We start from the raw sequence: 21,920 nt of genomic DNA, 5'->3' as shown, positions 1-21,920 counted from the left end.
AAGAAAAACATAACGCGTCTGAAATCTTTGAGAATTGGAAAGGGGGAACAGGCTCTATAACCTCATAAGATAGTATTTGATCTAGAACAGGGGTAAGCATGGGGAGTTAATTAAAAAGAAGGAAATCTAATGACTGCAACAGTGAATACACTCGAACATCTACATTTATGGTAAGTTTACATAGCTGTACTTTACTGTACTGTACTGGTACAGCTTAACCACAGCATCCATGGGGACTGATGTGTGTCCCCGCTGTGGCTGTGTGCAACTCAACGAGGAATTAAACCCACAGCTAGGACAGCTGTTTAATCATAGTCTGATCCATCCCAGTTTGGCTTTGTCAAAGGCAGATCATGCCTTCTAACTTGGTTGACTTTTTCAAACAGTCACCAAAGCCATTGATGAGACAAAGTTTGCAGATGACATAACTGGTGCCTAAAGAGCCATATTAAAAAAAAAAAAAAATAAAAAGTCATAGAAAAACAAAAAGGAAAAACTACACTAGCTACCAAAGCAATCCACTGAGTGGCAAGAAGAAGCAATCAGGACCTGGGGACCCAGGACTGATAGGTCTAGTAGTCTGTCAATCATCATAGCTAAAGTAGTTAGGGGAAGACCTTCTATGCCCACCTATCATGAAAAGGGATCATTCTAGATAGATCGGGAGGTCATAGTCTCCTCATACTCTCCTCATCTCATCCAATGATGAATACAAGAGTGCCCTGCCCATGAATGTATCTGACCCGACACTTGCAGCAGCTGGGCCACAAAAAAGTTCCTCAAAAAAAGGAAAAGGGTCTCAAACATCTGTCGAACTCAGCTCTCTATTCAGTCTTACACGCTTGCTCAGAGGTAGATTTGATGAATATGCTTCACCTCAAAAATCTATTACCTCAGTGTCACTGGAACCTATGAACCTATGAACTTGGAGGGTGGCCTAATGGTTAAGGTGTTTGCCTTACAAACACAAGGTGCAGAGTTTGAGTCTCACAAGGGATAATTGGGTAGGCATAAAATGGCTCGCAAGGGCAGTTAGTCTAGTACTAACCTATGAAGGGAATCACACTGTTGAAGTTCTCAGAACCCAGGTTTCTGAAGTTACTTGATGTTACAGAAAGAAACGAAGACCCAGACTTTGAAAAATATTTGCTGGACTGCCAGGGTTGGAAGGTGTTAGGGCATATAGTCAGACTGCGTTTGTAAGGCTATCTTTGGCTTTGGGTAGACCCTCCCTTCTTTTTTGAAACTCCCTCCCATTGCTTTCTGATTTTTTTTTTGCTTGTTACTTGTTGGGCTGTTTATTATGAAAACTTGTATACTGAGATTGTTTCCTATAGAAGTAAAGTACAGCTATGTAAACTTACCATAAATGTAGATGTTCGAGTGTATTCACTGTTGCAGTCATTACATTTGGGTTATCTGCTTGCAGGTAGCCCTCAGTCGGCCTGATTAACAAAGTCTTGGGTCCTGCATTGGTTGCTGTTCCTTCTTCCATGACGTCAGGTCGTCAGGGGGTATAAAACATGCAGCTGACGCCATTACATCAGTTTTTCTTGCCCCAGATGTCAGGTGCCCCCCCTAATGGGAAGCAATTAAATATAAAAATACAATGATATACCTCCAACAAAAAGGCAAATACACCAAAAAGCTTTTAAGTATAGTAAAGGAAGTAGAGGTACAGCCAAAAGAAGTTAGCGAGCTGGAGGGAGGGTAACCAGGACTACAACAGTGAATACACTCAAACATCTACATTTATGGTAAGTGTACACAACTGTACTATGTTCTTCATGTTTCACTGTTGCAGTCATTACATTTAGGTAGATTCTCAAAGCTATGGTTGGGAGGAGGAATTTAGACAGCATTAGGACCAGCTATAAGGCCCTGCAAGACTGCAGTGGCAAAGCCAGCTCTGGATTTAGAGAAAATTGGCAAATGATAATGCTTGGTGAAAGTATGTACGGAACTCCAGGTAGCAGCTTCTAGGATGTCCTTGGTAGGGACTCCTCTGAGAAAACCTGTAGAGGTAGATGCAGCCCTGGTGGAGTGAGGTTTTATCCCCTGTGGGATAGGTTTTCCATGGTGCTTATAGCACAAATGAATGCAATGGCCTATCCATTTAGAAATGGTTGGCTTTGATGTAACCTTCCCCTCTGCTCCTGCAGCAAATGCCACCAGCAGCTGTTCAGATTTCCTTTGAGGTTTAGTCCTGTCCAAGTAGAATCTAAATTGTTTGTGCACATCTAAGGAATGCAGTATCCATTCCCCTTTGTTCTGTGGATTGGGAAAGAGGGTTAGCAAATGAATGGACTGATTAAGAGCAACACTGGATACCACCTTGGGCATGAAGGATGGATTGGTTCTGAGGGACACCCTGTCCGCATGAAAGATGATGAAAGGCTCCACTGCCATAAGGGCCTGTAATTCAGATACCCTTCTTGCTGAAGTGATTGCAAAAAGGAAAGCTGTTTTCCAAGAAAGAAACTTTAAGTCTGCAGTAGCAGCTGGCTTGAAAGGAGGTAGAGCGAGTTTCTCCAAAACAAAGTTAAGGTCCCAGGCTGGGGTTGGAGCTCTCCTGGGTGGTCTCAAATTTTTTGACCCTCTGAGGAACTGCTTGAGCAGTGGATGAGAGAAGAGGGGAGGTCCTGTGCTATAATGAGCTGAAATGGCTGAGGCGTGAATTTTGATGGAGGAAAAAGACAGGCCCTTGTGAAGCATCTCAGTTAAGTACTGTAAAATCTGAGGTAAATTGGGCGCGTTGCTGTGCTCATCCCTTGAGATTGGTTCCATGCACCGAATCTTTTCCATTTTTCAGCATAGGATTTTCTAGTACTAGACCTCCTTGCCTCTAAAATGATATCCATCACAGGTTTACTAAGGGATGGTGCAGGAGAGATTAGGTAATTAGCCAGGCTGCTAGGTTCAGTGTTAGAAGCTGAGGGTGCAGAATCCGGCTGTCTGTTGAGACAACAGGGAAGAAGTCTGAGGCAGGTGCTATGGGGATAACCATGACACACTGCGCAGGAGGGGGTACCAGTGTTGGCATGGCCAGTCTGAAGCAATCAAAATCATCCTTGGTTTGTCCTGTTTGTTTTTTTAGTAGTACTTTGGAGAGCAGAGGCAGAGGGGGGAAGGCATAGACTGATAGGTTTTTCCAGCTAAAGGACAGAGCATCCACTTTCCAGGCTTGTTTGTGGGAAGTCCTTGTGCAAAATTTGTCTAATTGGTAGTTCTGGGGAGAGGCAAACAGGTCAATATCTGGGCTCCCCCATTTTTTTGTCAACATGTTGAAAATCCTTGGTGCCAGTTTCCACTCATGTCGGTCCATGAGGTTTCTGCTTAGTCCATCTGCCAGTGTATTTAATTTTCCTGGCAGGAATTGAGCTTGTAGGTGCACTTGGTAGCTCAATGCTGTGTTCCACAAGCCATGGCTAGTCTGCAGAGGGGGTAAGAATGTGTACCCCCCTGCTTGTTTATGTACCACATAACAGTGGTGTTGTCCGTCTTTACCATTAGTTGCCCTGGAAGAATGTGATCCTTGAAGGCTGTCAGAGCATTCTGTGCAGCTAACATTTCTTTTTGATTGATATGCAGGTGCATTTGATTTGGGTTCCATTTGCCATGAATGCACTTCCCTGCCAGGTGAGCCCCCCATGCATAGTCTGCTGCATCTGTTATTAGGGTTTGGGCGGCAGGGGATGGTGTGAAAGGTAGTCCCTTGTTCTGGTGGCAGGCCTCTGCCCACCAAAGGGCGTAGGCACGATATGATAGGAATCATTGCTTCTAGATCCTGAGAATGTTGACACCATAGGCTTTTTAGATACCACTGTAGTTTCCTCATATGCAGTCTTGCATATGGAAGTAGAAGAATGTATGAGGCCATGAACCCCAAGGCTTGCAGTATTTGTCTTGCAGATAGCAGGTTTTTTGTAGTCACTTGTTTGAAGTAGGTTGTCAAACGAATTTGTTTCTCTGGCGTGAGGAAAGCCATCTGGGAAGTTGTATTCAAGCTTGGTCCCAGGAATATAATTTGTTGACAGGGCACCAGGTGTGATTTCTTTTTATTTATGGTGTACCCCTGACAAGTTAGAACTCTTTGTACAAAGGCCAGATGTTTCAAAAGTATGTCCTGGCTTTCTGCCTCAATTAGGCAATCGTCCAGGTACGGGTATATTTGAATATTTCTTTGCCTGCAAAATGCAATAACTGGAGCTAGGCACTTTGTGAATACCCTGGGCACAGTAGATAAGCCAAAGGGCAGTGCAGAGAACTGACCGTGTGTGTAGCCTGCTTTGAAGTGTAGGTATCTTATGCAAGATTCCCTGATTGGGATGTGCAGGTATGCTTCTTTTAAATCTAGTGCTGCCAACCAGGCATCTTTGCCTAGCATAGGAAGCAACTGGTGAGGAGTCAGCATCTTTCATTTTGGAATCTCCAAAAAGGTGTTTAGAGTAGACAGACCTAGGATAGGACACCATAAATGGTCTTTTCTGGGGACCAGGAAAAGTCTTGAGTAGAAACCTTGTCCCTTTTCATTTTCTGGTACCAGTTGAATAGCCCCCATGCCTAAGAGAGAAAGTACTTGTTTTGGGGCCTCTGCCCACTGATTTGGAGAAAGGTCTGGCCACCCGCTTGGTGTTGGCAACATGTGGAAGTGAAATCTGTATCCCTGGGACACTATATTTAAAACTCATTTGTCCTGGGTAATGAGTTCCCAGTTCTTTGCATGAAGAGCAATCTTTCCCCCCAAAGGGGCAGTCAGTTGATAAGTGCTTGGAAATTTTAAAAGGAAGTCATTGAGACAGCTTACCATACGGGGGAGTCTCATTACTCCCAGATTTGGAAGTGGAGGCCCCCACTGCTTAGTCCTGTGTGTACCCTAGGACTGCAGCCTGGGAGCTCTGCTGGATCTGGGTTTGGACTGAGAAGGTCTGGAAGAGGTAGGAAAGACCAATGCCTACTAAATCTTGGAGGTTGTACTTGTAAAAAAATCTTTAACAGTTTGCATAGATTTAGCTTTTTCTTCCATCTTTTTAAGAACTACTTCTGCCTTGTTGCCAAACAGGCGGTCCTGGTTTAGGGGAGCATCCAGTAATTTTGCTTTAACATGATCTGTTGGGGATTGCTCCTTAAGCCAAGCATGCCTTCTAAGTAAAGACCCAGTTACCACAGCCCTGCAAGATGCCTCTAGAGAGTCAAAACCACATTGCAAAGTATGTTTTCCAACCTGTTCAGCTGAATGCGATAAATCCTGTAATTCCTTATTTTCAGCACAATCAGGAAACATCATTATTTTCTGTTTAAGCAATCCAATAATATGCTGCTGATACTTCAACATATGAAACTGGCAGTTTAAGGCCCTAATTGCCAAAGTTGCAGAAGTGCATACCTTCTTACCCCATTTATCCAGCGCCCTGGAGTCTCTATCGGAGGGGGTAGGATTTTTGGCAGTAGTACCTTTAATGCCCTTAGGCCCTTGTGACATGGTCTCAGGATCCGCAGTAGGATTTTTGAAAAATAACTTGTGAGAGTTAGGGACCCTGTAATATCTATCAGGTTTCCTGGGAGCAGGAGGTAAAGAGTCAGGGGCCAAGCTAGATTCTGCAAATGCATCAACAATGTCTAATACAGGAGGTATGGCTAAATGCCTGTGCTGGGGTAGGAGTAAGAAATCCCTAAGCCTCTTTTTAGAATCAGAGAAATCCTGACTTTCTCAACTAAAATGCTCCCTGAGAGCATGCAGGGTTTCACCAAAAGAGAAATCATCTAGGGGGAAGCAGAGGGAATGGAGTCCTCAGCATCAGAATCCTCATAGGTAGATAAGGGTAAATCCTGGTCATCAGAGGAAACAGAAAATTCAGATTCCTGGTCGGAAGTATCATAAACAAACTCATTCCTAGGTCTCTTAGAGGGGGAAGGCTGGCTTCCCCTGATTAAAGCAATAAGGTCTTCAGCCATTCTTATCTGTTTTTTAGGCATAGAGGCCTGACCATGCGGTCTGGGCATCAGTTTTTTAGGCATGGTTTGAGATTTAGGCCTTGAAGAAGAAGATGGTGTTAGTTTAATACACAAGTCAGTAGGCCTGAATACAACCTCAGAAGCGGGTGTCTGTAGAGCGGCTCCGGACCCATCCAAGGTAGAGACATCCGCAGGTTCCACAGTTGAAGCATCTAGCGGCACACCGGACTCATGGGTCTCAGTAGAGGCCTGTGAATCAGAAGTAGTGGGTATCAGGGCTGTGAAAGCACCTTACTGAGTACCGGCAAACTGGCGACTGGCTTAGGAGAAGCGTCATCTGCAGCTTTGGACCTAGGCGGCCTGTCTCTGTCTTTATCTTTGCGTTTTTTCGGAAAGTCGGACAAACTGACCGAAGACATATCAGAATAATTGAACCGAACACCAAAATATTTAGAAGCATAAATATACCGACGACGGCTAGTTCGTGGTTTAAATAAGGCACAAAACCGACAGTGAGGTATGTCGTGCTCTGGGCCTAGCCAAGGAATGTAGTATGAATGAAAATCTTTGAGGTATTTGCTTTCCACAAGTAATGCAATTCTTTACTTTTACTGACATCGGTTAAGAGCAAGCAAAGGTTTCCCCAATGGGGTACTTAGCTTTCAGTTGAAGACTTCGGTTCTGAAACTCAAAAACGAAAATTTCAGGAGTCGGCCGACAGGCACTTGCAAACTGCTTCTGCTTCGGGCACTGCACAGCAAGAAAGACTTATGTAATGGCGTCGGCTGCATGTTTTATAGCCCTGACATCATGGAAGAAGGGACAGCAACCAACACCGGACCGCAACAGTGAAACACGAAGAACATCCTGAATTGGATTGAACATTTCTATTATATTTTGACATGGAGGTTTGAAAAATCTGGGTAATCCCCTGAAGCAAGGATCCCCTTAAGGAAATGTTTTAAGGACCTCAGCAGAGAAAGGGCCAAATATTACCACTTTATCCAGGGGAGTATTCAGGACGCTCGCCTCTGGCAAATTCTTAGAATTTATCAAAGCAAATCTCATCACTGACAGTGGCAGCTACTCAAGAAATGGCAGCAGTGTCGTAAGAACATTTTAGATCATTGTTGGATACTTGGCACACACAAGATATTTAATTCAAAGATGCCAGTCTCTGAAGAAGGGAGATCAGCAATTAATCTTCTCATGTAGTCAATGGAAGACAGCAGAAACATACTTGTGATCTGACAATTCACTATTCTAAAGGCTAAGGTGAAAGCAGTACAAACTTTCTTCCCAAACGTAATTTATCAGACTTTTTGGGGACAGGTGTCAGGCAAACTCCTGGCTGTAAGGGAAAGCATCCTCTAAGGCTGGCAAACAAGAAACAGATGCAAGATGAGGAAAATTCAGTTGCAACAAAACATATCTTTTTTATTTCATTTTGTTCCCACTGAAATAACGCCTTCATTCTGGCAATAGTATTAGATAAAGCTAACCTTCCAGGTGGGGAATTTGAAGAAAAATTTTCAACAAAGTCAGATTTCCAGTTCTCTGCAATATGAATTACAAAAGTAGTCATTGTCCTTCAGACTAAGAATCACAATCTCAGAGACAGGAAAACGTTTCTTTTTTAGATAAAAGTAAGACTCAGAATGTCAAGACCCCACTGTGGTCTGCTTTAGATGACTGGGACACAGGTGAAGAAAAATGTCCAACTTGATGTTTCTTTTTCCTGAAAAAACCCCCAAAAAGGGCACCTTGAAGAACAAGTCCTATCCCCTGTGAATAAAACTCCACAAAGTGGCTTCAAAAAGTGCCTCTTTTGATACCAATAAGAATGGTTCTCCCTTGCCTGTAGAGGACAGTGGAACAACCACTTCCTTAGTGGCTTCCTGAGGAGCAACACCAAAGAAGCAGAGAGAAGCTGATGTGTAATCTGATGAACCTGATATGGTTACAACAAAATCATTTGTTGGCAGCCAAGGTGAAGAGGAAGTTAGAGTTAAGAATGAAACCTCCTGCACAACTTCTCTTCTTGCTGATCAGAGAGGGAATGACCAAGGAGCCAGGCCCCAGTTCCACACTTTGCCAAGAATGTGTCTGACAAGCAGGTGGCAGAGTTGGTCTTACCTGCTGCTTACAAAAATTAAGTTCTGGCACAATATTTTTTTGTGACAACCACCACAAACAGTTGCCTTATACCTACCAAGAAATTTTTCAGAAAAATTACAGTTTATTTCATAAAAATTTGAAGGTATTCCCCAAAGGGGTACTTTTTCCGCTCAACACTGAAGAAGCTCTAGCAAACTATCAATCTCTGCAGATATCTCTGCAAATATCAAAGTCTGCAGAAGGAAACACTCTTCAAAGGTAAGAAAGATTTAAGAGCTTGGCACCCTAACCACAGACTTTACCTCTCAAAGTGAGCTGCACAGCATTTAGGGCAAGTGAAAGGTGCTCTAAAACTTTGAAAGATGGACAGTCGTCAGATCCTTGGTAGGACATGACCTATACATGTTAGGCTACTACAACATTGATCTAAATGATGATCAGTGGAAGCAAGCCCCCCAAAATAATTGCTATGTACAAATGCATCATATACTAATCAAAGTTCCACTGAACACGTGTTCAATACTTGCACAAGTTTTTAGATGGACAAAACCAGCTGAAAAAAATTTGTGCCAGGAAAGCACACTGCTAAATGTTATGAATTTCGGTTAAACTAATCAGGTCAGAACATCCTTAAGATGGTACTTAGAAATAGTACACTGATGTATGCATATTTACGTACACACACACATGCTGTCATTGAAATGTACTCTTACTGACTGCGTGTTATTCAAACTAAAGTGACTGAATAACACACACCAAAGGTGTAGCATTTTACAGAATACGGACAGCAGCAAGATCAGACAATATCAGGCATTAAGGTATTTTCACTTCTACCCACCAATGTGCTATCTCGGAATTAGTATATTTAAGTAAGCATCTGCATAGCAGTGAAAAAAAAATTGCAAGACACTTGGTAATTCTGTCCTTCAATGTTTTTACACTGACAGATGAAGTCTGAAGAAATTTCATTTGATGGGTTGCCTGCCTACTCCCATTATCACACATGTACATGGATATGTAGGGTATGTTTTAACTAAAGTTGGTATAGCTTCTACATGAAGCAGGTGTTAAACTTGTGCAGGGAACATTTCAATGCTATGAAAAACTTTCAGAACAGATGTCACTGCACAAAAGCTTAAATGTTATGAAGCCTGGTACAACAGTCCTCCAGAAGAAAGATGTCTAGTGTACTTTAAAGCCACTGGGGTGCAGGATCAAAATCATCACGGATTCATGGAAAGATGGAAATACTGAATAAAACTTACATCTGTTGATTTCCTTCTGGATTACTGAACTTTACCTCTGTTGTTTTTCCTCAAGTGTACTACTATACTTTGTACTGGCAACTCAAACTTCATTGACTTGGACATCAAAATAAAACAGAGGGTGTGTAAATGTAAATAATGATTTCAGCAGGGCATTTGCCAAATTGCTGCAGTAAAGGTTAACATGTACATTAAACATATGGCAGAGTGGTGTAGTGGTCTGCCTCACAGTCCTTAGTTTTCCACTTAGGCTCCTGGCAGGGCTGCAGTCTGTGTTGAGTCTGCATATCATACTGTATATCTGTAGGGGTTTATACCTGATGCTTCAGCCTCGTCTCACATCTTATTGTCAAGATAATGAACAAATGATATTAATACCCTGAGTACAACTTAACATTATGTCACAATGGAGACTTAAAATTAAAAAAAAAAACTTTCTCCAGTAGTAACTCTGTACTAAACCTGTTAATGGCTCATTTACATTAAATACTACTAATATGGAACTGACAAACATTTTAATAAAATAACTTTTCCATCCCTAGACTCATTTGTAGATGTTCTTCATGTTTCACTGTTGCAGTCATCACATTTGGGTTATCTGCTTGCAGTAGCCCTCAGTCGGCCTGATTATCAAAGTCTTGGGTCCTGCATCGGTTGCAGTCTCATCTTCCATGACATCAGGTAGTCAGGGGTATAAAGCATGCAGCCAACGCCATTTTATCAGTTTTTCTTGCCCCAGATGTCAGGTGCCCCCATAATGGGAAGCAGTTATATACAAGGTTACACCTCCAACAAAAAGCAAATACACCAGAAAGCTTTAAGCATAGTAAACAAGAATAGAGGTATAGTCAGTAGAAGTCCGGGGGGGCTGGAGAGAGGGTAACCAGGACTGCAACAGTGAATACACTCGAACATCTACATTTATGGTAAGTGTACACAACTATACATTCTTCGTGTTTCACTGTTACAGTTATCACATTTGGGTAGATTCCCAAAGCTAAGGATGGGAGGAGGCAATTTAGATAGCATTTGGACCAGCTAAAATGCCCTGCAAGACTGCAGTGGCAAAGCCAGCTCTGGATTTAGAAAAAATTGGCAAGAGGTAATGCTTGGTGAAGGTATGTACAGAACTCCAGGTAGCAGCTTCTAGGATGTCCCTGGTAGCGACACCTCTGAGAAAGGCTGTAGAGATAGATGCAGCCCTGGTTGAATGTGGTCTTATCCCCTGTGGGGTAGGTTTTCCATGGTGCAGAAATACTCTATACCAGTCAAAAGATTTAAACAAACGCAGACCTGTAATTCAGAAAAGTTTACCATCATTCACAAACGATATAGGATCTTGGTTCTGCTATTTTTATTCTCTACTTAAACATAATGCTGTAAATATACCCATAGCCTTTATTCTCTACACTAAAATATTTCGGCTTTTCCTGGTTAGGGGTCGCCACAGTGGAACTCTGGTCCGCTAATGACTGGCAGTGGACTTTTATGGTGCCGAAGTGCCAGTCTGACGCCCAACCTTCAAAGAAGGCACACCCATTCACTCACTGCATATCTTTAAACGTCACTCGATCACGGGGAGGACATGCAGACTCCACACAGAAGGCACTCCAGCAGACAATCGAACTGGAGAACCTTTTGCTGTGAGGCGACAACGCTAACTGCTGCACAACCATGGCCCTATCTTTATTCTCCCTCTCCAGTTTAAATATCAAGTAATCTGCAATTTGTATCATGACAGCGTTTCTGGCTACACTGAGTTCTTTACAATACTTCCTTTCTTTTGTACTAACCTTCAGGGATTGGTCATATGACTGAGGTAGGCAGTAAGTTTTACAGCTTTCTACTCAACTTTAAATTGAGGTGATGACAGCCCCTACAATGGAGTATCCCTAAAGACAAAAAAAAAATGAGATGATCCAGAGTGCTTTTATTACTGTTGTTATATTTGAATTCTTGCTCAAATTCAAACCTGAATTCCAGTGTGAATGACTGTACAATATAAAAGCATCAGGTATTGCATCACCGAATGTAAAATTCAATGCATTAATTGCTCATGCATTTGTGCCCTTCAGTGATTATCTCAGGGAATTTATAATAAAAACAATATATATGTACAGGACATGTTACTTCTTTGAACTGGTCTGGAACCAATAAGTGAACAGACTGCATCATAAATGAAAAGGCAAATGAGCATGACAATGGTCATAGTGCATTTTACTTAACACTTCATATTCTGCACAGGTATATTATGAACTGCAGATGGCACAATTTTGCACAGTTTTATATGAGTCAACAGTCCTGGGTAATGCATTACATCTCTTGCTCCTTGTCTGTATTTTCCTTTACTCAGTTATGACTCGTGTTTTCTTCTCATGCATTTGACTCCTCAATTTACTGAGAAAATACTGTTGTTTAAGAAAGCATACCATAACAGTAGATGCTTGAATAACCACTACTGCAATAGCCTTAGCTACATGTGCTATGTCTTGCATTGGATATAACAGCTGACCAGCTTCCAAAGTCTGAGTAAACCTTCCACATGCCCAAGTCAGTCCGTTTGAGCTAAGCTGACAGGTTTGTGCGCATTTCCCTTCACAGCTTTCATGGAAACAGAGGGGGAAGCTAAGCCCTGAGAGGCCATTGCCAGGAAAAGACAAAAATACATGTACACACCCTGGCATAAAAACACAACAATGAAAATGGAAGGAGGGACCGTCCAGTACAACAGTGATCATCAAACAATCACTGCCATAATAAGTTTACTTACATAACTAAACATTGTTCATCATTATGAGCACTGCTACAGAAGCTTTAGCTATACAGGTAGATTACAACGGCCACTGGAGAATGGTCCTAGACCTGCCTTTCCTACTCCTGGAGAAGGAATCTAATTTACAGTGTTTTGTAAAAGTATGCACAGAGGACCAAGTTGCTGCGTCTACAGTCAAACCCCTTCCAAAAAGCCCCAAATTAAACTAAAGCTCTGGTACACTGAGCCTTTACTCTGCCTGGAATAGTTCTGTAGTAGCAGGAATAAAAAAGGTAATAGAGATATCTGTGGACATCCAAGGTATGAAGTATCTTTTTCTCCTCATTTTTGGGTACTTGAAAGAAATAATGAACAGAGTGGCTTAAGGTAAACTCAGATACCACTATAGGCATACTACTTCTTTCGGCTTTTCCCAGTTAGGGGTTGCCACAGTGGATCATCTGTCTGCTCATGATTGGCAGTGGAGTTTTACGGTGTCAAGTTGCCAGCCCGGCGCCCAACCTTCCTCAGAAGGCACACACTCACACCTAGGGCCAATTTAGAGTGTCCAATCCACCTACTGCATGTCTTTGGAATGTGGGAGGAAACCGGAGCACCCGGAGGAAACCCACGTGACCACAGGGAGGACATGCAGACTCCACACAGAAGGCACCCCAGCCGAGAATCGAACCGGAGAACCTCTTGCTGTGAGGCAGCAACGCTAACCGCTGCACCACCGTGGCCGCCCATACCACTATAGGCATACAAGGAAGATTATTTCTCCAAGAAACCCTATCTCTATGGAATATGAGAAGGTTGACTCACCAAGAGCACCTGCAGCTCAGATACAGTCCTTGCAGAGGTCACAGCAATCAGCAAAACAGTTTTCCATGTTAAGAACCTCAAGTCAAACAGATGAACTGGTTCAAATGGAGCAAGTGTTAACTCTAACACATAATTAAGATTCCAAGTAAGAGCCATTGGTTGTTGGGAGGCTTTGTTAAGTAAAACTCCATTCAGAAATATTTTCACACAAGACTGCATTAATAGAGGGGGATCCATAAGCAAACACGCTGAAATGGACAAAAATGAACCTTGATAGAGAAATACGACAGACCACAGGACAGTTTGTTTGTCTTTTTGGCTTTTCCCGGTAAGGGGTTGCCACAGTGGAACTCCGGTCCGCTAATGATTGGCAGTAGATTTTTATGGTGCCGAGTTGCCAGACCAACGCCCAACCTTCAGTGAAGGCACGCCCATTCACGCATGTCTTTCGGAGGCCACTCGACCGCGGGGAGGAGATGCAGATCCACACAGAAGGCACTCCCCGCACACTAGCTGAGGATCGAATGGGAGAACCTCTTGCTGTGAGGCAACAACGCAACCACTGTACCACCGCGGCTTGACAGACCACAGGACAGTAACCCACACAAACACTGCAAAACCTGAGAAACACTAGCCCTGAATGAGTGCTGGTTCTTTTGTCAGCACAACCTAGAAAACCTTTTCCACCTGCTCATATATTTTCTATTAGCAAACTTGCTTGCCTCCACTGATACTTGCTGCAAGTCCTCAGAAAACAGGTGCATGAAAATATGCTCCCAGATAGAATATAACTTATTTCTCAGCTTTCGAGGAACAAACAACTGGGTACATACCTTGAAATTGTTTTGTCCTGGACAGAGCTGGCTTGGTAGTTATAATACCCAATGCTGTGACATGAGACTGGTTCACAAAGTCAAATGAATGCTATGCTTCTTGAGTTTTTAATAACTGTTTTTCTTATGAAACAGAGCACTTTATTAACAGAATAACATATCATAACTAAATTTTACCAATTTATCGGCCTGTTTTACACAAAAGATAGGAAATAACTGGCAAGGAAAAAACTGAACTGTGTGGTCCTTTCTTCAAATAAAGTTATTATCAATGTGAACAAATCCAGCAGCGTTTGGGAAATCCACGGATAGTTTTTCTTTTGAGTCTGGTTCCTGGAATTCACCATTTCTTTGTTTCTGCAATGCACCTCATCACCCTGCAAGTGTCACTGTTAGATTAGTTTTGACTTTATGAAGCAGCAGTGCCAGCAGCTGTCACTGTTCAATTAATTTCTATTAACCAGCACAAGCACAGGATTAACGTCTACACTTCACTACAGAAACCAAGCAGACCTTTCAAAAAAATAAATGAATACCAAGAAGAAACCTGACATGAAGCGATTCAGACATAAAATACTTGAAAACTTAGAATAGAATCTGTCATGCCACACATGGAGAGATGCACAAAAGGTACAGCGTTTGATGGTAGATGAAAACCACTTGCCTCTAACTGGTTTGCTCATTTCCCCCACCTAACAGATAACATATAACCAGTAGCGTACATAATTTTCTTCCCATCTCTCACTAAATAAGCCTTATATCTATCCTGCAAACTGCTGAATTCTGTTACTGTTTTTCACCTTAATAAATATCATGCCTTCTGTGAAATACTACTTAATACAACTCAACCGAGTCAGCCACAATGTAACCTAATACTGTATCCCTTTACTAACATTTTTCTTTTTTGGAAAAAATGGTACTCAGCTGGACTCCACACACAGCATGCTCCCACTTTGCTGTCTTTACTCATGACTACACGTTAAGTTCTTCTAGACCATCCTGATATTAAAAGTTCAATTGTGGATCACATACCACTTTTGTTGGATTTCTTTCAGTTGTCTGTACCCAAAATGCCTACAAGGATGAGGTATCCAAAAACTGCACAAAATACTCCACATGCTTCTTTCTTATCAAATGTATTTTTGTTTCACACTGGCTGCCTCTTCAATAAATCCTGATATTCCACTAAACTTTTGATATCTACTCAGACTTATTTTTTTTTTTGTACTTTCAAGTCACCTGATATTAAAATTGGCAAGCTCTTTTTAGCTGGTGCAACTGCTAACTGTACAGGTGTTTCGACTTCAAATCTGTTTTTTTACATCTTACGCAGTAAATGAATAACTGGCAACTGTTTTCACAGCAAGTCATGGGTCTGAATGAAATCTGAATCCCTTTTCCTAAGTGTACAATGAAAATTGAAATGCAAAGTGAATAACCTCTTATAGTCACAAAATTTCAAGATACCACTAATTAGGTCTGATGTTATTTAAGTTGCAGTGGGCTCAGGAGTAACAGACCAATAAAATTACATTTTAACAACCCCAGCAATGTATTATAACCACATGGGCAGAATGCTATAAACTAGAACAATTTCAGTCCTTTCAACTGTGTGACTTTGCATATAATGACCGTTACTTACAAAGAAGACAGTTTTCCACTGCTGCTCTCCTAAAGACAATTCTGTATTTTATGATACTATTGCTATACAGGCTCTGTTCCATTACATTTTACAGAAAAGAAAGACATTCAGACCTGTACAGCGCAAACACAGAGTGCCATGTGCAAATTAAAATCCACACAAATGCAGACTATTACTAATTCTGAAATTCAAAAACAGGATCCAACCAACTATTCTTGAATGAAGATAAAGAAAGCACATAATATAGGTTCATAGATTAGTACTAAGCTAACTGCCCTTGCAAGCCATTTTAAGCCTAGCCAATTATCCCTTGTGAGACTCAAACCCTGTACCTTGTGTTTGTAAGGCAAACACCTTAACCATTAGGCCACCGTCCCAACCCAATAAAACACCTCTGTCAGTCTTGAACTCCAGACCTTGGACACACCAGACTGCATGAAGTACCACTAAGCCACAGCAGATATGGGCCATAGTAACAACTTAGACAAATTCTGTTCCATTTTCTCAAAGTTTATTGAATATAACTTACTGGCTACACATCAAAGTAAACAGATAAAATAAAACTATAAAGATAAAAGCATGATTTGTGAGCTGAAGTTTTGTGGAATATATTAGATGCAAATATTACTGTGAGCCAGTAGCACAGAGGGACAAACCCCAACTATGGTCCAGGTAACTTGAGTTCCAATAGCAGCTCAGCCACATGACAGAACAGACAGGAAAGATGGGTGTGGTAAGCTATGTGCCAGCTTGGGGCACAATGTCACAGTTTGACTTCCCTAGTAGAGACCATGGAAAAAAAAATGCAAGGTGCTACCTGAAGGTGGGCAGGGCAACCTGCTGACATCTCCCTCTTGCAGACCTGAGGGGTGGTTCAGTGCTGAACACACCACTTCCCGTCCTCACGTGTTACTGAGCAAATTCAGGGGAGAGTAATAAAACAAAAAACACTCACACAGTAGTGCAACACATGCCTGTTAATAAAACCAAATACTGCAGTAAAGTACACGAAATGCAAAGGACAGGCTGGGTAACTCCACTGCCACTGTTCTGAAACTTTCATCACATATGTTTAGAGTGCAGCCACTTTTACAATTGTGCAGCACTGTCTGCATCGTAGCGCATATTATTTTACAGAAACGCACGTACCTTGTTGGCCTTCTTTCGCAGTTTCACAGTCTTGTGTGTGTGTTCTGAAGCTTTTTGAACATGGGTCACAGACTCCAAGATATTACTTTCAATTCGGTTCACCATTTCTCCCTTGTGAAAGGCAAAATAGAAAATGAGATTGCATTTCAGATTTGCATCTCTTCCTTCCAAATCTGTTTCCTTTAACTGACCGATCACTGATACATGTGACACACATTATAGCGAAAAAATGGATGAAAGGTTATGGCTGGCATGGTTATAACATACATGAAAGGTAAGCCAACTAAAAACAGTTCTTGCCAACTAAAAATAGCTCTTACCGCAATCATCACTTCACATCATTAAAGCCAGTATTTATAAATTAAGGGAAATTAATTTTGGAAATATATTAAAGACTTGGTAACACGAACAGAAAAAGAAGGCCTTACAGTTTACTAACCAAGGGCACACAGATTAACATTTTTAAGAAGTCGGAAAAAGAGCATTCTTATAATTACTTACAGTTCAATTCTGTTAAAATGGAGAAAAAGTCAATATATTTAACTGAATTTTACTGCTACCGTCATAAGATAAGCAAATGCATACATTTACACAGGTCACTGCATTTTCCCTTTACTCATTTCTAATAAGGTATCTAAAATCATCTTCAGCAAATATCTCACATCGACTTTACCTATTTACCAGCTAAGAGTCTTCTATCACCTCATAGAATATTAAAAAGTGAATCCTATACCAGAAAGTAACCCAAAGAAAAACAACCAACTGAGGTTGTCAGCTGACAAGATTGCTGGTTAGGTCCATTTGACCAAAGAGAAGTACCAGGGAAAACATTTGGAAACAGGACGGAGGGAGAGATGTTGAACCAGATTAAAATAAGACAAAATTGATCTATCGTTATGCTGAGTACGTCTTTTCTATACAGTGTTGTTTTTTTTCATCTAATTCAACTTTTGGGACAGATTCCCTAGCTGCCACATCCCTGTAAGGTATCAAGGAAGGATATTTCTAAGAATGGTGGAACCATATGTACATGACCTTGATTTGTATGTTAAAGTTTATAAAAGAGTAATGAATGTGTGGACTGTAGCTCAAGTTACAGCAGTACCAATTTTGCCTACAAGATTTCTGGGCATAAAAACAGTAGAAAGCCACAACCCTTGTTGAGTGATCTCTTGATTTATTGGCTAGAGAGTTCCAATTTTTCATATACAAATGTTATACAGTAAGCCAGTCACCTGGATAATGTGACTTTTGAGACATTCTAGCTTAGCTTTGCTTTAGAAAAGGCTGCAAAATAAATTGATCACATTTTCTGAAATCCTTAGTTCTATGGAGGTAAAAGTCTATGTTTTCTGTGGACATCTAACAGATGCAGAGTATATTCTTTATTAGAAAATCATGGAAAGAATACTGGTAAATTAATGGTTTGATTAGTGTTCTTTTTTTGGATACCAATTTTGGGATGAAAGTAGGATTTGTTCTCAAAGAAACCTTATCCTTATGGAAAACCAAGAAAGGATGTTTACAAAAGAGTGCTTGTAATTCATAAATCCTTTTATTTCTCTTGGCTGTCACTTCAGCTAGTCTTTCCAGTAAGGTACTTATCTGCTGAAAACTGACAGCTAAAAAGGAGGTTTTGATAACACTTGAAGCAGGACAGTTATGTTGTTGTTGTGTCTTTCGGGCTTATCCCGGTTAGGGGTCGCCACAGCGAAACTCCGGTCTGCTAATGTTTGGTAGTGGATTTTTTACGTGCAGAGTTACCAGCCCTGACGCACAACCTTCAATGAAGGCACGCCCATTCACGCATACCTCCACACAGCAAACGCTCTAGCTGAGAATCGAACGCGACAACGTCTTGCTGTGAGGCGACAATGCTACCGCAGCACCACTACCGCGGTTAAGCAGGACAGTTATGTCCTATGCAGTTAACAGGATCCCTTACAGGAGATCTGAGTAAGTTTTTTTTTTTTTTTAGAAATGCATTTAAAATCTTTAGAGAGGCCACAGTCATTTGTGTCCAGTTTGGAAATTAAAAGTGGTGACGCTGACTTCTAAAAAACTAGAACCCTTCTGAAAAAGATCAGATACAAAATCTAGGATAATAGGAAGTGGAGCTGAAAATGGATCTACCCCTTTTGCTGCTTTCCAACTAGAGAATCTCTTCTATTTGAGATATACCTTCCTAGTGCTTAATTTTTTGAGATTTTGAGAGGCTAACAAAATGCGAACCACTTCAGTGAAAAGTCTGGCATCTCTGGCCACCATTAAAATTAGAGGAACCATGCAGGTAGCTTCAGTGTCGGGATCCTGGTAAGACTTCCTGGATGAATGAGTCAGAAGACCTAGAAGGTTGTCCAGGGGAGGATATAGAAAGAGGATACACACTTGCTGAGGCCAGAAAGGTGTAATGAGGATTACCTTGGTCTTGCACCTTATTGCTTTCCGAACGTTATCATTAGAGGAAAGGGGATAAAGGCATACAGAAGACCAGGAGGCCAGCTGTGGACTACAGTACCCCTTGGGGATTGTTCCACAGGAGGGTTTATGGTGAAGTTACTGCTGCATTTGTAGTTTTGGTATGAAGCAAAACGATCGCAACATGGTAGGCTCCAGTGGATGAATGTCTGCTTCACCACTGTTTGGCTGAGTAGTCACTCATGAGGCAGTAGAATGGATCTACTCAACTTGTCCGTTAATACACTGAGAGTCTCAGGAATATACATGCAATGGGAAGACATCACCCACTGCTACACACTTATGGCTTTTTGGCATGGAGGACATGAATGGGTTCCATCCTGTTTGTTGCTGTACCAGACTACTGACATGCTGTCGATCTTGATGGAGACCACAACCTTGGGAGTGTGTGACCTGGAAGGCCCACAATAGCAGAAGGACTGCCCTTACCTTCAGGACACTATTGTGGAAAGTGGCCTCTGTGTTCCACCATGACCACTGAATAGTCCTCCCCTTTGAAATTAATCCCCAGCAAAGAAGCATCCATGGTTACTAGGGATGTGGGGTGGGGGAGTGATGTGGAGAAAAGGGTCAACCTTATAGGAGAGCTGTGGAGGTTAGCCACCATGGGATGTGGAACTTGTACACTGTGGTTAGACAAATTTGCATGAAGCGGATGAAGGAATTTGAGAACACTCAGCTTAAAGTTTCCAATGAAGTATTCTCATGGAGCACCTGGCTAGGAGATCTAGCAATCAAAGGATAAATCTTCCAGGTGGAGAGGGGTGCTGAAGAGCTTGCAAGGATGTCTTCTGTAGAGAAACCATCCCAGATTTTTGGTAGGGTAGCTATCTGGTTGCTCGTGGTCGAGTTGAATCTGATGAACTCTGATGTGTGGGTATAAATTGACTTTAGGATTGACTGAATGTGATCTAGTGCTGGCAGAAACTGCAGCAAGAAGTCCCTTTGTTGGAGGGTGAAGTGAGGAGTCAATCATCTAAGTAAGGAAACACCCAGAACACTAACAGCCTCTGATGAGTTATGACCACTGCTACGCTCTTGATGCACACCCAGAGGGCTGTGATGATACCAAAGGGCAGTGCACTGAATTGGAAATGATTAGTTTCCATCTGAAAACAAAGAAATCTCCTTGACTGCCTTCAAATCTTGGAATCCTGGTGATCTACTGATCACATCCATTTGTTCTTCCTCAAGAGAGGTATAACGGACTAAAATGTACCCATATGGAACTTTGCTTTATAAATTGATTAAGATGACTGAGGACCAAAATTGGCCTTAACGTCCCCTGTCTCTTTCAGGACTAAGAACCTGGAATAGGACTCTGGATTGTAACTTGTCTGAAGGGACCTGCTGGATACCTTTTTTTGTTTTTTTTAAAAAAGCTTTAAGACTTCTGCTGTTGCGGATTCCAACTGGTGATGTGGTACTGTGGGAATCTGTCTTCATTAGGGGCAGCAATATCCTAGACTTGGTTATTACCAACATGGGCAACTGGTGCTCCACACCAGAGGTCAATCCCTCATTGGTCAGATCTGACCACAAGTTAATCACCCTAGACATCCACATCCCTCCCCCACCCACCATTAGGGAAACTACAGTAAAAAATTTAATCAAAGCCAACTTCACACTTCTTAAGACAGAAGTGGCAAACTTCACGACACCCATGCTGACGGACAATAGAGGTATGACTGCTGAATCCTACACAAATGCACTTTATAAGCACTTACATGAGTGCATGGATCGTGCAATCCCTAACAGAACCAAGATGCTATCCTCCAAAAAAGGAAGCCAATCTAGTGGTCCCATGCCATAAACAAACTCTACAACAGAAGAAAGAAACTGTTGCAAAAAAAAAGTAAAATCCCATGATTGGAGAAACTCCCTGGTCAGCCTCAGTAAGAAGCTAAGATCCCTCATAAAATCCTCCAAAGCTAGTTATGAAAACAAAATCGCCACCTTCTCTAAAGACAACCACAAAGCATTCTATAGCTACGTCAAGAATCTCAATGGCAACACTCAGATCTGCTCTGAGTTACAGCACAATGGCACTAAATCTACAGAACCAACTGATATTGCCAACATCCTGGCAGATAGGTTCAGTGCTAACTTTACCCCCCTGTCATCCCTAAAGAGCCCATCTCTATACCAGAAGAATGCAAAGTTCCTGTAATCATGGCTGCACAGGTAAAAACACACTATCCAAAGCCAAGAACACAGCATCCATGGGACCTGACAATATCCCAGGCTGTGTTATACATGAACTACAGAATGAACTGGCACCCCAACTAAGTACCATGTTCAATCATAGCCTCACCTCAGGCTATGTGCCCACTGAATGGCGCACAGTGACAGTTATCCTACTCCACAAAGGGGGAGCCACCACAGACCCCGGAAACTACCGCCCCATTAGCCTAACGAGCCTGGTCTGCAAGGCTATGGAATGTATCATCATGGAACTTATAAATAATAAAATTGGTAATCTCCAAACTCAGGACCCCACCCAGTTCGGGTTTGTAAAAGGCAGATCATGTCTCCTAATCCTGATAGACTTCTTTGAAGCAGTCACCAAAGCCGTAGATGAGGGTAAGGTGGTTCAGATCTCGCCAAGGCTTTCGACACCATCCCCCACTCTGGGATTATAGATAAACTCACTAAACTAGGTATAAATCCCTATGTCACAAGTTGGGTTGCCAACTGGCTCACTGACAGAACCCACACTGTGAAAGTAGCAGACTCCAAATCCAACTTCAGACCAGTGACAAGTGGAGTACCACAGGGTTCAGTCCTGGGTCCTCTCCTGTTTGGTACCTACTTCTCTGAAGTACAGGCCAACATAGAAGGTCTTTGGCTAACGAAGTTCGCAGATGACTGCAAACTAGGAGCCATAATCAAAACTCCAATAG

At 41.9% G+C, this 21,920-nt stretch overlaps 1 protein-coding gene across 1 annotated transcript in view; it reads right to left on the bottom strand.

Moving 5' to 3' along the window:
* STX4 (syntaxin 4) overlaps positions 1–21,920 on the bottom strand; it is a 1,371,134-nt gene that overhangs the window by 245,493 nt on the left and 1,103,721 nt on the right. Inside the window, exon 9 of the mRNA XM_044086236.1 lies at positions 16,540–16,650. Coding sequence (XP_043942171.1) covers positions 16,540–16,650 — 111 coding nt within the window. The remainder of the gene's footprint in view (positions 1–16,539; positions 16,651–21,920) is intronic.

The sequence above is a fragment of the Protopterus annectens genome, chromosome 10.part0 (genome assembly GCF_019279795.1).
Source record: "Protopterus annectens isolate FY-2018-M chromosome 10.part0, PAN1.0, whole genome shotgun sequence".
In the NCBI taxonomy this organism is placed as follows: domain Eukaryota; kingdom Metazoa; phylum Chordata; order Ceratodontiformes; family Protopteridae; genus Protopterus; species Protopterus annectens.
The sequence above is the reverse complement of the archived record's forward strand: the minus strand, read 5'-3'. Positions and strand labels throughout refer to the sequence as shown.